Below are 17,063 nucleotides of genomic sequence, written 5' to 3'. Positions count from 1 at the left end.
CACCACAGAGTGCTGTGCAGAGGACAATGCACGAGCAGCTGTGGTGGTCTCTGTGTTCACCACAGAGTGCTGTGAGGAGGACAAAGCACTAGCAGCTGCTGTGGTCTCAGTGTTCCCCACAGATTGCTGTGCGGAGGACAAAGCAAGAGCAGCTGCTGTGGTCTCAGTGTTCACCACAGAGTGCTGTGAGGAGGACAAAGCGCGAGCAGCTGCTGTGGTCTCAGTGTTCCCCACAGAGTGCTGTGCGGAGGACAAAGCACGAGCAGCTGTGGTGGTCTCAGTGTTCCCCACAGAGTGCTGTGCAGAGGACAATGCACGAGCAGCCCCTATCACATCGGTGTTCACTGCACAGTGCTGTGCAGAGACTGCATCTCTTGCCATCTTAGTGTCGACTGTACAGTGCCCCCGTGTGGAGCCAGACAACCATGGACAGTGACTCTAGGCTCAAGGTTTAGACATCTTAGCATCACAGTCTAGGAGTCACCAGAGGGCTTTACTCAATGTATCCATGTATCTGCGTTTGCATGTACATTCCCACAAAAAATAGGTTACGCTTTTGATACATAAAGTTAAATTGGGTAAAAACAATGACGTTTGTATAAAGTAATCTCTACCTATAGTGTATAGTTGACAAACCAAAATCAGAAATTGGAAAGAATATCATATTTGAGACAAAACCTAAGGGATGTCTTTGTGAGCGCAAATGGACAGACTTCTGTTTTCCTCAGAGAGATTTTCCTGAGTGATTGCGTGAGTCAGACTGTGTGCATGTGCATGAGTCAGACTGTGTGCATGTGCATGAGTCAGACTGTGTGCATGTGCATGAGTCAGACTATGTGCATGAGTCAGACTGTGTGCATGTGCAAGACTGTGTGCACATGTGCGTTAGTGAGTGCATGTGCGTGTGTGAGACTGTGCATGTGAGTGAGACTGTGCGCATGTGAGTGAGACTGTGCGCATGTGAGTGAGACTGTGCGCATGTGAGTGAGACTGTGCGCATGTGAGTGAGACTGTGCGCATGCGCATGAGTGATACTGTGCATGTGTGAGACTGAACATGTGCGTGAGTGATACTGTGCGTGAGTTAGACTGTGGGCATGTGCTAGAGTGAGATTGTGTGCATGTGTGTGAGACTGTGCACATGTTTGTGACTGTGTGCACTTGGGCATGAGTGATACTGTGCATGAGTGAGTCTGTGTGTGGATGTGAGTGTGCGGATGTGAGACTGTGCGGATGTGAGTGAGACTGTGCGGATCTGCATGAGACTGTGAATGCATGTGCGTGAGACTGTGAATGCATGTGCATGATACTGTGAATGCATGTGCATGAGACTGTGAATGCATGTGCATGAGACTGTGAATGCATGTGCGTGAGTGAGACTGTGTGCGCATGTGCATGAATGAGACTGTGCATGTGCGCCAGTGAGACTGTGTGTGCATGTGCGCCAGTGAGACTGTGTGCGCATGTGCGTGAGTGAGACTGTGTGCATGTGCTTGCGCGACTGCATGTGAGTGAGACTGTATGCATGTGAGTAAGACTGTGCATGTGTGTGAGTGAGACTGCATGTGTGTGAGTGAGACTGCATGTGTGTGTGTGTGTTTGACTGCACATGTGCGTGAGTGATACTGTGCTTCTGCGTGAGTGAGACTGTGTGAACATGTGTGGGAGTGATACTGTGAGTTACACTGTGGGCATGTGTGTGAGTGAGATTGTGTGCAGGTGTGTGTGATACTGTGTGCACATGTGCATGAGTGAGACTGTGTGCATGTGCGCGAGTGAGACTGGGCATGTGCGCGAGTGAGACTGGGCATGTGCGTGAGTGAGACTGGGCATGTGCGTGAGTGAGACTGTGTGTGCATGTGAGATTGAGTTTGTGCACAAGTGCGACTGTGCGCATGTGAGACTGTGAGCTTGTGCGCGAGTGCGACTGCGCATGTGAGACTAAGCTTGTGCGTGAGTGCGACTGTCACATGTGAGTGTGTGCGCAGGTGCACGAGTGCGACTGTACGCATTTGAGACTGTGTGAGCTTGTGCGCGAGTGCGACTGTGCGCATGTGAGACTGAGCTTGTGCGCGAGTGCGACTGTGCGCATGTGAGACTGAGCTTGTGCGTGAGAGCGACTGTGCACGAGTGAGGCTGTGTGAGAATGTGTGTGAGTGCGACTGTGCGCATGTGAGACTGAGTGCATGTTAATATCTGTGTGTGAGTTAGAGTGTGTCAAAGTGTGAGAGCCTCCTGGTGAGAAGGTGTGCAAGAGGGTTTGTGTAAGAGCACGTGCAGGAATGCTCATGGAAGGGAACTAATGATAACGAAGAGGCAAACCTAGACTTCTTACAACCACAGTAATTAGGAAATTAATATATACACACAAATATACACATATATACACATACATACAAATATACATATACACATACATACATATGAAAAAGAACGCAAGTTCGAAACGCGTCCGTTTTATTTGCCAATAAATACAACCGTGAATTTGAGACCGCATTGGTGTGGCTGTTTCCTGTTGGCTGTGACTGTTGTCTACAATCAGGATTACGATTGGAATATATGTATACATACATACATATATACACATACATATATACACATACATACATATACATACATACATATACACACATACATAAATATACACATATGTATATTTATTTTTGTCATTCCTCTGGATTCATTTACACCCAGTAGTGATTCGATGGAGCCTCGTCACGAGCTACAGCTGCCCATCGAGTCAGTAAAATGGACATTGAATGAAATCACAACAAAAATACATTTAGGGCACGACGAAATTGCACAAAAAATGAATTGATAAATGGTGCTGCTCGTGAAGACGCAGTGCCAGTGACAAGGAGACAAGGTGACGGGTGCACAAAAAAACAATTGCAATGGTTACAGGTGCAGTTCTTTTGCTCCCCAAGATCTCAGTGTTCCAGGGTACATTGTCGCGTATTTCTCGTGGCCAAGCACAATAACCGCAGACGTTGCGGCCCTCAAGATAGTTTAGGGTGGGCTTTCATCAGGACAAGGTTGCACCCTCATGAGGTCAGTCTAAAGGTCTCCGTCCTTTCCAGACATAAGTCTGTGGCAAAAGCCCATTCCATCGCGGCATCCCTCCTGATGGGGCAAGGTCCTCGTGGTCTCATGACTCACCTCAGTGACTCCACAGCGCCTCGAAGCCCGCAGACACCGAGGTAGGGGTGAGGCTCACACACAGGAGGGGAGCAGGGCTCGGGCATGTACAAATGTCTGCCAGCATGAGGACAAGTGGATCAGAACGGACCCCCAACTCGAGAAGGCCAAGAGAGCCGCAGCAGAAGCCTTTTCCGGCTTTTAACACAATTCAATAGCAAAACACAACACTCAACAACGAAGCTAATCACAGGTGGCATCAAGTGCTTCAGCAGACACATGGTGCTGATTCAGCTCTCAGCGCCTTCACGCCAGCAGCCCAAGGGGTCTGTCGGGCCACTCCTCATCCTCAAGTCCCACCCTAGGAGGTTCAAGCAGCAGTGTGACCAGAGTAGGGCACACGCTTTCAAGCACCCTAGGAGGTTCAAGCAGCAGTGTGACCAGAGCAGGGCACACGCTTTCAAGCACCCTAGCAGGTTCAAGCAGCAGTGTGACCAGAGTAGGGCACACGCTTTCAAGCACCCTAGCAGGTTCAAGCAGCAGTGTGACCAGAGTAGGGCACACGCTTTCAAGCACCCTAGCAGGTTCAAGCAGCAGTGTGACCAGAGCAGGGCACACGCTTTCAAGCACCCTAGCAGGTTCAAGCAGCAGTGTGACCAGAGCAGGGCGCACGCTTTCAAGCACCCTAGCAGGTTCAAGCAGCAGTGTGACCAGAGCAGGGCGCACGCTTTCAAGCACCCTAGCAGGTTCAAGCAGCAGTGTGACCAGAGCAGGGCGCACGCTTTCAAGCACCCTAGCAGGTTCAAGCAGCAGTGTGACCAGAGCAGGGCGCACGCTTTCAAGCACCCTAGCAGGTTCAAGCAGCAGTGTGACCAGAACAGGGCGCACGCTTTCAAGCACCCTAGCAGGTTCAAGCAGCAGTGTGACCAGAGCAGGGCGCACGCTTTCAAGCACCCTAGCAGGTTCAAGCAGCAGTGTGACCAGAGCAGGGCGCACGCTTTCAAGCACCCTAGCAGGTTCAAGCAGCAGTGTGACCAGAGCAGGGCGCACGCTTTCAAGCACCCTAGCAGGTTCAAGCAGCAGTGTGACCAGAGCAGGGCGCACGCTTTCAAGCACCCTAGCAGGTTCAAGCAGCAGTGTGACCAGAGCAGGGCGCACGCTTTCAAGCACCCTGGCAGGTTCAAGCAGCAGTGTGACCAGAGCAGGGCGCACGCTTTCAAGCACCCTAGCAGGTTCAAGCAGCAGTGTGACCAGAGCAGGGCGCACGCTTTCAAGCACCCTAGCAGGTTCAAGCAGCAGTGTGACCAGAGCAGGGCGCACGCTTTCAAGCACCCTAGCAGGTTCAAGCAGCAGTGTGACCAGAGCAGGGCGCACGCTTTCAAGCACCCTAGCAGGTTCAAGCAGCAGTGTGACCAGAGCAGGGCGCACGCTTTCAAGCACCCTAGCAGGTTCAAGCAGCAGTGTGACCAGAGCAGGGCGCACGCTTTCAAGCACCCTAGCAGGTTCAAGCAGCAGTGTGACCAGAGCAGGGCGCACGCTTTCAAGCACCCTAGCAGGTTCAAGCAGCAATGTGACCAGAGCAGGGCACACGCTTTCAAGCACCCTAGCAGGTTCAAGCAGCAGTGTGACCAGAGCAGGGCGCACGCTTTCAAGCACCCTAGCAGGTTCAAGCAGCAGTGTGACCAGAGCAGGGCGCACGCTTTCAAGCACCCTAGCAGGTTCAAGCAGCAGTGTGACCAGAGCAGGGCGCACGCTTTCAAGCACCCTAGCAGGTTCAAGCAGCAGTGTGACCAGAGCAGGGCGCACGCTTTCAAGCACCCTGGCAGGTTCAAGCAGCAGTGTGACCAGAGCAGGGCGCACGCTTTCAAGCACCCTAGCAGGTTCAAGCAGCAGTGTGACCAGAGCAGGGCGCACGCTTTCAAGCACCCTAGCAGGTTCAAGCAGCAGTGTGACCAGAGCAGGGCGCACGCTTTCAAGCACCCTAGCAGGTTCAAGCAGCAGTGTGACCAGAGCAGGGCGCACGCTTTCAAGCACCCTAGCAGGTTCAAGCAGCAGTGTGACCAGAGCAGGGCGCACGCTTTCAAGCACCCTAGCAGGTTCAAGCAGCAGTGTGACCAGAGCAGGGCGCACGCTTTCAAGCACCCTAGCAGGTTCAAGCAGCAGTGTGACCAGAGCAGGGCGCACGCTTTCAAGCACCCTAGCAGGTTCAAGCAGCAATGTGACCAGAGCAGGGCACACGCTTTCAAGCACCCTAGCAGGTTCAAGCAGCAGTGTGACCAGAGCAGGGCGCACGCTTTCAAGCACCCTAGCAGGTTCAAGCAGCAGTGTGACCAGAGCAGCGCACACGCTTCCAAGCACCCTAGCAGGTTCAAGCAGCAGTGTGAAGCAGCAATGTGACCAGAGCAGGGCACATGCTTTCATGCATGAAGGATCATCCTTTACAAGTGCAGACGAGCTCTAAAACAAGCTGCTCATTAAAGCTCCCTGGAGTCGAGAGAGCCTGTTCACTTGGGATTAGACCGACCAACCACTGTTCCCTCACTGGGAGATGTGGAAGGCGGACATGTCGGTTGCTCCTGGCTGTGCTTTTGACACTAGTGCTCGGTGGCCTATTACAGTCTGCAGACTTACACAAACAGAAACGAAAAGGATTATTAATTTACTTTTGTGGATGATGTCTGACCCTCGAACCTAGGATACTGGTGTCTTTCCGAGCCCGATGGTATTGAGGCGTGGGGCCGTGTAAACTAGGGGGAGTAGGAGGGGAGGGGGGTCAAGAAAGTGGATTATTATAGGATTCCCTGTAGTTGCTGTCCATATTTTGGTATTAAAGCCTGAACCCAGTTCCTATTTTCGAGTCCATGAGATCTATGACAAACATTTCTGATTCTGTGGCCAATGAGTAGAATGAGGCTAATTTGTATCGCTTTGACAGGTCACAAGTGAATAAAAGCAGCTTGTACCCCAGACTGAAGGCGGAACGGAGACCCTATACCGGTAGGGCCAGTCGGGGTGACACAGTATGGCCGGTCGATCTCCATAGACGACAAAGGGTTAACAGTCGAACTTTCACTGGAACTCTCCACATCTTTAAGTCTGGAATCTGAAAGATGACAATCCAAAAGTGTATTTCAGCAACAGGAACAGAGTGTTACGTTTTCAATTAAATATATTCCCCACCAATAGAATGCAATACAATTAAAATTAAATGCAACAAGACATTTGAATTAATTGCATGAAAAGCCTATGAAACAAAATCCCACTGCACACCAACCCCCATGCCATGTAGATGTACAATGCTCTTTCTCACACTTACTTTTATCAGGCATCGACGCACAAGCAACTAGACACTTCAATGCCAATACCAACAAAGAGTACTTCCCATTACCTGGCTCCGCACTTCTTGTCCTCTCCTCAACCTACCACCATCTGCTAGTTTTCCTAACTCCCCTGCGTCTCACAACGCACACTGGTTCTTGACCCCGCTTCCTTTCCTTTCCACTGTTGTACAATATTCGGAGACCTTTTCACTCACTCCTCAGCACCCATTCTCGACAGTTCTCACATATAGTTGAATACCTTCCCCCACACCCTGTGTACTCATGGCCACCCAGACACACTGACCACCATAACTGGTCCCAATACTCTTGGGGCTTTCCCTGAAAAACAATTCAATTAAAGCTGAGCTACCTCCGAGCTTCTCCTTGACACATGTTCTACTCCCACCCCCAATAATATCCATCACAACGCCAGCTCTTTTATACGGTGTGAAGGATACACCCTGGCATTCAGCACTATCTCCCGCTGCCAAAGCTACGCAATCACTACAAGCGCCGCCACCTAGGAGTCGAGGCTCCGCAACAGACACCGATCCTCAATCCTTCTTGAACATACACTTCTGCCAGGGAAACCCTCTTAAACTACTCCCATTACTAACTTCCTCGTCACTGGAGGGAAACAGCAGCCCTGTCATATCTGCCATGCACAGCTCAAGTTCTTTTTTATTTATATATATATATTTTTATTACATTTTTCTATTATCCACAAAATCACAATAAATTTGCACAAAGCACTACCCCCTTCTCCGGAGGGAACATTGATTAGAAAGCCAAAAAAAAAAAGATACAATACATTACATTATCCCCAAAAACTACCAACATATAGAATTATCTTCCCGAATTCATTTTAAACCATTCTCCTTAATTTGAAGCATCCTCCTTCCAGCTCCTAATAGGTTCCCATATACGCTTACCTAAAATTCTACCCTTTTTCCCCTTCCTATCATATATCCCTTTTTCCAAATTATATGCTGACAATAATCTAGCTAACCATTGATGAAATGTTGGAGCTGACTTATCCAACCAGGCTGATGCGACACAGATTCTTAAAACGGACATAGACACAAACAAAAAATAAGGCGAGCCAACCTGCTCGTTTCCACCTCCTACACCAAGAAGAATCCATACTGGCGTAAGAACTACTTTTATTCCTAGACTTACATCTAGAAAAGATTCAATAGCCTTAATCAACAAATTAAGCTGTGGGCATAACGCAAAAATATGAACAATGTCAGCCTCGCTACTGTCACACCGGGGGCACGTAATTCCTGTTCCCCCCATGGAGCGATCCTGTCGGGTGTATGGTATAATGAATAAATTGTCTTGTAATGTTGGGCCTGTAATGCTGCTGAGCAAAGTATGGTCCCCCCCAGTTCAAGAGAGTCCTGGAAGCAATCCTGATCAACCTGAAGTTTATCTGCCCATTTCCTTCCATATTTTCCCAAGTCATCACCTTTTAACAGAGATAGCTCAGCATAAATTTTCTTTATAGAACATTCTGCCCCCCGCTCAATCACATCCATTACCCTGTTTTTACTAAACCCGGCAGATCCACCCTTCTTATTCATCAAAAAACTTGAATTTGCAAAAACTTGAAGAAGTTTTTCCTAGGAATACCATACTTCTCTTGAATTTCGGTGACCTGTAAAATACCTTGAGCTCCCATAAGATCCCCCAGCTTCCGGATCCCCATCCGTCCCCAATCACCAATAACTCCATCCGCGAATATTTCTGCGGGGAGAGAGTCATTCCCTTCGATCCGCGTGTAGGCATTAAATCTACCAGCCCCAATTTTTTACAGAATGATGCCCAGATTTTAAATCCTGCTATAAGTGTCTTAAACCTAGTTCTTTTGTAATACCCAGGATCTGTATATTTCAGGAAGCAGTTCCCAGCATCTTCACCAATCAGCGTAGCATATAGATCAATTGATGCTTCCTTAACCTGAGTATCTAAGATGTCTCCACCCATGAGCCCTCATGTACTGAATGGCTGCTGCCCAATAGTATAACTTTAAATCCGGTACTGCCCATCCTCCCCTATCCCTAGGAAGAGTTAAAAATCGGAGGGCTCTCCTAGTTTTTCCCTGTGCCCATATAAATCTATTGATGAGGCGTTCAATTGCCACAAACCATTTGCCTTCGAATATCAATGGAATTGTCCTAAACAAATAAAGGAATTTGGGCAAAATTAGCATTTTAATCACGTTTGAAAGTCCCACCAGGAAGAGATGAAAATTATGGATACTATCGAGATCTATCTTACATTTCGCCATTATAGGCTCTATATTTTGCTCTACGATCTTATCTAAGTCTGCCGAAATACTGATACCGAGATACACCGCACATTTCCCTACCCGCACATCATTACAAATCGCCTGGTTGTTCTTTATTATCTGTGTTTTAGGGCCATTTAAAGCATATCCCGATATCCGACCAAATAGCTCAGCCTCCATTTCTACTTCCATGATTGCCCTAGTAGGGGAGGGAGTCACTATTGCCACGCCATCTGCATAAACTAAGGTTTTACACAACTGACCCTGAATGCTAATCGGAACAATTTGATCATTTAATTCCAACCTACGAATCAGCGGGTCGATGTAGACCGCGAATAACAACGGTGAGCATGGACACCCCTGACGAGTACCTCGTTTGATCTGCACTGGCAATGTGTGCCCTCCGTTAATTCTAAGCTGGGCTGTAGGTGACCGATAAAGTGCCTGTATCGCCCTTATGAAACCAACTCCGATACCGGACCATAATAAAGCAGCCCAAAGGAAGTCCCAGAAAACACGGTCAAATGCCTTTTCTGCATCTAAAAACATAACCGCCGTAGATTCTCCTGAGACCTCCGCGGCATCAAATAAGGTAATTACCTTACGGACGTGTTGTGCAGTTCCTTTCCCCGGTATATACCCATGCTGTGTAGGGCTAACCAATTGCCCTATTATCTTAGACAGTCTAAGAGCCATTACATTAGAGAAAATTTTAGCACCCGAGTTCATGAGGGTGATAGGTCTATATGAGCCCGGTTCCAGAGATGACTTACCCTTTTTAAGAATCACCACGATATGGGCACCTGTCCATGATGCTGGGACCGATTGTCCAGAGTGTGCCTGTAAAATTGTGTCAATAAGGTCAGGGCCTATTATTTTTTTAAATATTTTATAAAATTCAATCGGAATTAAATCAGGCCCAGCAGCCTTGCCAGAGGAGAGATTATTAAGAGCCACTAAAATTTCCTCAGTTTTTAGAGGTGAATCAAGTGCCTCCCTGTCTACGTCAGAGACCTGAGAAGAAATGAGGTCCCCTAAATATCGCTGTATATCTGAGGGGTCACCAGGCTCATCATCAGCATATAATTTAGCATAAAACTGTCTGAAAACTTCTCTAACCCCCTCGGAATCAGTAACTTTACCTCCCTTACCATCAGATATCTCATTGATTTTCCCTGTCGCAGCTCTCTGCCTAGTGCGAATTGCAAGAGTATGTCCCACCCGTTCGCTCAGCTCGTAACATTGCTCTCTTTGAGTTAAATAAATCGTAGCGGCCTTTGTAGCGAACCCCTCATTGATATCTGCTTTAATAGATGCAATTTTAAGAAGTACCGGAGTAGGGGAAACACCGGCCTGTACTGCAAGGGCCAATTCCTGCTCTGCCTCTATAACTGCTTTTACCAATTTATTAACTCTAGCCGCTTCTTGTTTTTGATTATGCAAACTATAACTTAACGTCTCTCCCCGAACCCCGGCTTTAAAAGCGTCCCAGATCATCCCTAAGGAGGTACTACCGTGATTAATTTCCCAACATTTTTTAATCCAGTTGTTCATATGCTTAAGGTAATTATCATCCTTGAGCAGTCTTCTCTCAAAGGTCCATGACTGCGTACGCCTTTCACTTCTTATCATTTTTACTGTTAAAACCAGTGGGTTATGGTCAGAAACCAGTCGAGGAAACTTCTCTATCCGACTGTCAGGAATTAGAGAGTTTGATATAAAAAAATAATCCAACCTAGCAAAAACCATATGTGGGGCGGAGTAATAAGTTATTCCATCATCTAGTGGATTCAAGTGTCCCCATACATCAATTAAAGAATTATGATACGCCAGATTAACTAACGCTCTGGATACCTTTTTCTTCCGACCTCGATATTCCTGTCCGTCCTCAGTACCCAACCCACCAATCCCGTTTATATTAAAATCCCCCCCAGAATAACTGGTTCTGGCCATAAAGCCAGTTCCGAGTCTAAATACTCAAAGAGAGCTGGATCGTCCTCGTTGGATCCATACAATGATCCGATGGTAACTATTTGCTCATTAATTAGACATTCCAACAAGACCCATCTCCCCCATTGGTCCTCCTTCCTCCTAATGACCTTGACATCTCTTCTTTTAGAAAAGATAGCAACCCCTCTGGTCCTGGTCCCTTGTCTCGAATATGCAAGCAGGGAAAAACCAAGCTGTTCCAATAAGTAGCTCCTTGTACCTTCTACATGCGTCTCCTGAAGGCATACAAAATCCAGCCGCATCAGTCTCAGGGCAGCTGCTACCCGTTGTCTTTTCAGCTGGTCATTCAGCCCACAGACATTAATCAAAGCAATCCTAATACTCATTAAAATACATCGTATGTCTGAACCCTCCAAGAAAACCATACATTAATACATAGTCTCCTTATGTCTCTCATTTCCTGCCCGCATTGTACCCTTGCCTCCCCATTCCAAGTATTACTTCTCTTATGATTATTAGACCATCTCAAGCCTAGTGCTGTGCAACACTGAACAAATCCGTATCCCCAACCCCACCCCTTCCCCATCCCCATCCCCACCCTGCACTGCCCCTCCCAGTACCCGCCCCACTTACAGGCAAATGGGTCAATCATGACCCATGTGAGGCAGCTTAAGATGCAGCAGCCGCCCCCCCCCCTCTCCCTCGTACCCCCCTTATGTTCCTAAGTCCATACCCAGGCCCCCCCTAGAACCTATTGTGCCTCCTCAGGGTCAAAAAAAGGGACTAACCCTCAACCCCCCTTCTGCTCTTTTAATTCTGCCAGATATTGCTGGGCCTTAATTTCCGAGAAAAAAATCCAGACCTGTCCCTTGACAATAACCTTAAGCCTCGCTGGGTACATCAGGTAGGCCTCGTACTCAAGACTCTGAAAGGGCGCAATCAATTGCCTCAATCTCCATCTTCTTTCCACCGTGGCATGACAGAAGTCAGGGCGGGCAAAGAAGGTGACCCTATCAAATGCACGTCTAGCCTCTGGTTTAGCCTTCTCCAAAATCTCCTGCCTAAGGAGGAAATTACCGATATAAACCAAGATTGCCCGAGGTCTTGCTACCCGAGATGTACTAAACGATTTTTTTGGGTTGAACGGGAATCGATGCGCTCTTTGGACCTCCACCTCCCACTCCCAAGTCTCCATCTCAGGAAACGCACCCTTAAATAATTTGATTACAACAGCTCTAACGTCCTGTCCCTCAACCCCTTCAACCACATCCAAGAGTCTTATGTTGTTCCGCCTCTGGCGATTTTCGAAATCCTCGAGTTTACATTGAACGTCCTCAGTCAATTTCTCCTGTGTCTCTTGCCATCCGATTACATAATCTTCGAGTCGGCTCGTTCTTTCCTCAACGTGAGCGACCCTGTCAGCCATTTCCTCATATAGTTTGTTCATTTTCCGCATCGAGTTCTGAATTTTTTTCGCCGACTGCTTGGCTCTACGACTCTCGAGTCTAGCCTCGCCCTGCATCTGCTTCAAAGTGATATAAAGAAGATCCAGTGATGTGGCCTGCGGCTGGTTACCGAGCTCATCCTGATTTGGCTGTAATTTAGATGCCGCTCCCTCCTGATAAAGATGAGACGTCGCTGAGTAGTCCCAACAAAGTTTCCTGTTCTCCGTTCCTTCAGACAGGCTGGTTGGATGCTTTAGTTTGGCCTTTGACTTTTTCTTGTATAAAGCCCTCTGGGTAAGAGGAGCCTTCTGCACCGAGGAGCTAACTGCAGAGTCTAAATCGGAACTACTGTCCAGGCTTTCCTCGCTTGACAATAAAGAGTCTGAATCATCATTTAACGAAAAGGAATATGCTACTTACCAGTATGCATCTGTTCTTGGCATGTAGAGCTGCAGAGTCACACACTGAGGATAAGATCGCCATCTGGTGTTGGGCTCGGATGATTGCAGGTTGTTGTTGTCTTCGGAAGAAGCCTTTGGTCACGAGGTTGGTGACTCCTCCCCTGGACAACAGTGCGCATGGGCATCCACTCCATCGTCAGATTGTTTTTTCGCCATGATGGGAAAAGATGGAGTGTATAGAAATGAAAGAAAGGATGTCCATGTGTAATGTCTAAGTAAGACGGATGCTGGAACAGATACAGGTCCCGGGGAGGCGGGCGGGCGTGTGTGACTCTGCAGCTCTACATGCCAAGAACAGATGCATACTGGTAAGTAGCATATTCCGTTCGAGGCATATGAGCTGCAGATCACACACTGAGGATAGATTATACAGCAGTGCTTCCCCTTAGCGGTGGTCGCCTGTATCCGTTGCAGCAGCTTGAAATAAAGTTTTTAGGACAGCCTGGCCCACGGAGGCCTGTTGTTTGGCCTGCACGTCAACACAATAGTGTTTAGTGAAGGTATGCGTGGTAGACCACGTGGCTGCCTTGCAAATGTCTTCTAAGGGAATGTTACCTAAGAAGGCCATAGAAGCCCCTATTTTACGCGTGGAGTGCGCCCTAGGGGGAACTGTAAGTGTACGTTTAGCCTTTAGGTAGCATATTTGGATGCATTTAACTATCCATCGGGCTATACCTGATTTGGAGATCGGGTTGCCTTTATGTGGTGGTGCGAAAGCAACAAAGAGTTGTTTTGTCTTTCGAAAGGGTTTTGTCCTGTCGATGTAATAAAGCAAGGCTCTTTTGACATCTAAGGTATGTAGGGCCCTTTCAGCTACGGAGTCTGGGTTTGGGAAAAATACCGGTAGCTCTACTGATTGGTTAAGGTGGAAAGGGGAAATCACTTTTGGAAGAAATTTAGGGTTTGTCCTAAGAACCACTTTGTTACGGTGTAGTTGTAAGAAAGGTTCCTCTAGTGTAAGGGCTTGTATTTCACTTACTCTGCGTAGGGAAGTGATTGCGATAAGGAAAGCTACCTTCCATGTTAGGAATTGCAATTCACATTTGTGCATAGGTTCAAATGGGGGACCCATGAGTCTTGTTAGAACCACATTGAGATTCCACACTGGGGCAGGTGGCAATCTTGGGGGAAGAATTCTTTTGAGACCTTCCATAAACGCTTTGATGGCTGGTACCTTAAAAAGGGACAGGTGTTGCCTATTTTGCAAGTAGGCTGCCAAGGCTGCTAGGTGTAAACGTATAGAGGAATACGCTAGATTGCATCTTTGCAAGTGTAGTAGATAGCAAATTATGTTTTGGATGGAAGCATCCAATGGATGTATGTCATTATTAGCGCAGTAGATGGCAAATCGTTTCCATTTAGCGGCATAACACGCTCTAGTAGTAGGGCGTCTGGCTTCCTTTATGATATTCATACAGTCTGGAGGCAGATTGAGGTAACCGAACTCTAAGACCTCAGGAGCCAGATCGCCAGGTTCAGTGTTTGAGGATCTGGGTGTCTGATTTCTCCATGGTTCTGGGTTATTAGATCCGGGGAGAGGCGTAGCCTTTGATGTGGAACTAAAGATAGTTCCAGAAGTGTGGTGAACCACGGTTGACGTGCCCAAGTGGGAGCCACTAGTATTAGTGTTAGTGACTGTTGTTTCAGTTTGCGTACCACAAATGGAATTAGTGGGAGAGGCGGAAAAGCGTACGCAAATCTGCCTGACCAGTTCATCCATAGGGCATTGCCCTTCAACTGTGGGTGTGGAAACCTGGCGGCGAAGGTTGGGCATTTTGTGTTTTCGGGAGTGGCGAACAGGTCTATGTCTGGTTGTCCCCACTTTTGGAAGAAGGGGAGTAGAACCTTGGGGTGTAGTTCCCATTCGTGGATCTGTTGTGTGTGGCGACTTAGGAGGTCGGCCACTTGATTGTGGATGCCTGGGAGATGTTCTGCTAACAGGTAGATGTTTTGGGGAATTGCCCATCTCCAGATTTGCTGTGCCAGTTGGGACAGTTGGAGAGTGTGTGTCCCTCCCTGTTTCTGTATGTAATACATTGTCGTCATATTGTCTGTGCGTATGAGGACAGTTTTGTTCTTTAGGTGAACTTGAAAGGATTTTAGTGCTAGGAACACTGCTAAGAGTTCCAGGTGGTTGATGTGGAGCAGTTTCTGTTGACTGGTCCATCTGCCCTGAGTGGTATGGTGAAGGAGGTGGGCTCCCCACCCTGTGAGAGATGCGTCGGTAGTTAGCACAACTTGTGGAAGAGGCTCTAAGAACGGTCGTACTTTGGACAGGTTGATGGTGTTCCACCATTTCAGTGAGCGAAGCGAGCGACTGTCCACCAACACCAGATCGGTAAGTTGTCCGTGAGCTTGGTTCCACTGTTGTGCTAGACATTCCTGTAAGGGACGCATCTGAAGTCGTGCGTGTGGGACTATGGAGATGCAGGACGCCATCATGCCTAGGAGCTGTATGAACACTCTTGCTGGAAGAGATGGATGAGTTTGAAATTGAGAGATGAGATTTTGTATACTGGCTATCCTGGCAGTGCTGGGATAAGCAATGGCTTTGGATGTATCTATGGTTGCTCCTAGATACTGATGTAAGTGGGAAGGTTGTAGATGGGATTTGGGGTAGTTGATAGTGAACCCCAAATTGTGGAGAGTTTGAATGGTGCGATGAGTGTGGAGAACGCATTTTTGGTGAGTATTGGCTTTTATGAGCCAATCGTCCAGATAGGGGAAGACATGGATCTGCTGTCTTCTGAGGTGCGCTGCCACGACTGCTAAGCACTTGGTGAACACTCTGGGTGCTGTTGTTACTCCGAATGGGAGAACTGTGAATTGATAGTGTTGCCCATCTACCACAAATCGTAGATATTTTCTGTGAGCGGGATGCATAGGGATGTGAAAGTACGCGTCCTTGAGGTCCAATGTGGCAAGGAAGTCTCCCTGTTGTAACAGTGGGAGGACTTGTTGGAGGGTGGTCATATGAAAATGATCTGACTGTATATACTGGTTTAGCAGTCTGAGATCCAGTATGGGCCGTAATGTTTTGTCCTTTTTGGGAATGAGGAAGTATAGAGAATACACCCCGGTTCCCTGATGTTGAAGGGGGACTGGTTCTATCGCATGTTTTTGTAACAGGGATTGAACTTCTTGTTTGAGGAGAGAGAGATGATGTGAGGACATTGGACGTTGTTTGGGTGGTATGTTTGGGGGGGATTGTAGGAGTTCTAGGCAGTAGCCAGACTGGATAATTTGTCTTACCCATCTGTCTGTGGTGATGGAAGTCCAGACAGGTAGGAATTGTTGGAGCTGCCCCCCGACCGGAGTGGAATGGTCTGGGGGGAGTGGTGGCAAGTCACTGTTTGGTGGCTGGGGAGGTGCGGGTGTTGTTGTTGTTGCCCCGCCCTCGACCTTTGTTATTGTTTCCCCTATAACGTCCCCGGAAATAACCTCTGTTAGGGGATGTTTGTCCAGAATTTTTAAAGGTGGACGTGGTCTCAGTTGATGTGTTTTTGGAGCCTCCTCTATAAAAGGAGCGACGAAAGGAACCCCGGTTTTGAGGAGACTGCAGTGCTCCCATAGACTTGCCAGTTTCATTGTCCTTCTTCATTTTTTCTAATGCAGTATCAACTGCAGGGCCAAATAACTGCTCTTGGTTGAAAGGTTGAGCCAGAATTGCGGTTTGAACCTCCGGTTTAAATCCGGAAATACGGAGCCAGGCATGTCGTCTGAGTAAGACGCTAGTATTGACCGCCCTAGAAGCAGTGTCTGCCGCATCTAAGGCACATTTAATGGAGGCATTAGATATTAATTTGCCTTCTTGAATGAGGTCAGTGGCCTGGGACTTAAAGGGTTCAGGCAGATGTTGCATAAGGTCCTCAAGTTGGTCATAATGTGCCCTGTCATACGGGGCTAACAGGGCCTGGGTATTGGCAATACGCCAGTGGTTCGCCGCCTGTGCGGCGACTCGTTTGCCTGAGGCCTCTAAAAGCTTAGACTCCTTGTCTGGGGGGGGCGTTTCTCCAGTTGTCTGTGAGTTAACGCGCTTCCTGGCATTTGATACGACCAAGGAGTCTAAAGGGAGCTGGGCTTTAATGTATGCAGGGTCCTGCGGGGCTGGTCGGTACTTTTTTTCGATGCGGGGGTTGAGAACCCTCGCTCGAACAGGGTCTTTAAAGACATCAGTGGCATGCTTTATGACCCCTTTAATCATGGGAAGTATATGAACCGTTTTTTGTGACTGCTCAAAGGTATCGAGGAGAAAATCCTCTTCAAGGGGGTCCGTGTGCATAGTGACACCATGGAATGTTGCTGCCCTATTTATTAGTTGGCCAAACCCTAAATGGTCATCAGGAGGGGAGGGCTTGGAGGGGTAGGTAGTGGGGTCAGGCATGTCAGGCACTGGATAAGACCAGTCATCTACTGGTGCTGTGTCAGGGAATGTAAACGGGTCGTTTGGATCAACA

The 17,063-nt window shown here is 48.0% G+C and overlaps 1 protein-coding gene across 2 annotated transcripts in view; it reads right to left on the bottom strand.

Moving 5' to 3' along the window:
* The window catches only part of LOC146822173 (low density lipoprotein receptor adapter protein 1-like), a 307,556-nt gene that overhangs the window by 41,653 nt on the left and 248,840 nt on the right, over positions 1-17,063 (bottom strand). For both annotated transcript variants that reach the window (XM_085613310.1, XM_085613309.1), the window contains exon 7: positions 6,101-6,240. In XM_085613310.1, the coding sequence (XP_085469436.1) occupies positions 6,101-6,240 (140 nt within the window). The remainder of the gene's footprint in view (positions 1-6,100; positions 6,241-17,063) is intronic.

Source organism: Triturus cristatus, chromosome 6 (genome assembly GCF_964204655.1).
Source record: "Triturus cristatus chromosome 6, aTriCri1.1, whole genome shotgun sequence".
NCBI lineage: Eukaryota > Metazoa > Chordata > Amphibia > Caudata > Salamandridae > Triturus > Triturus cristatus.
The sequence above is the reverse complement of the archived record's forward strand: the minus strand, read 5'-3'. Positions and strand labels throughout refer to the sequence as shown.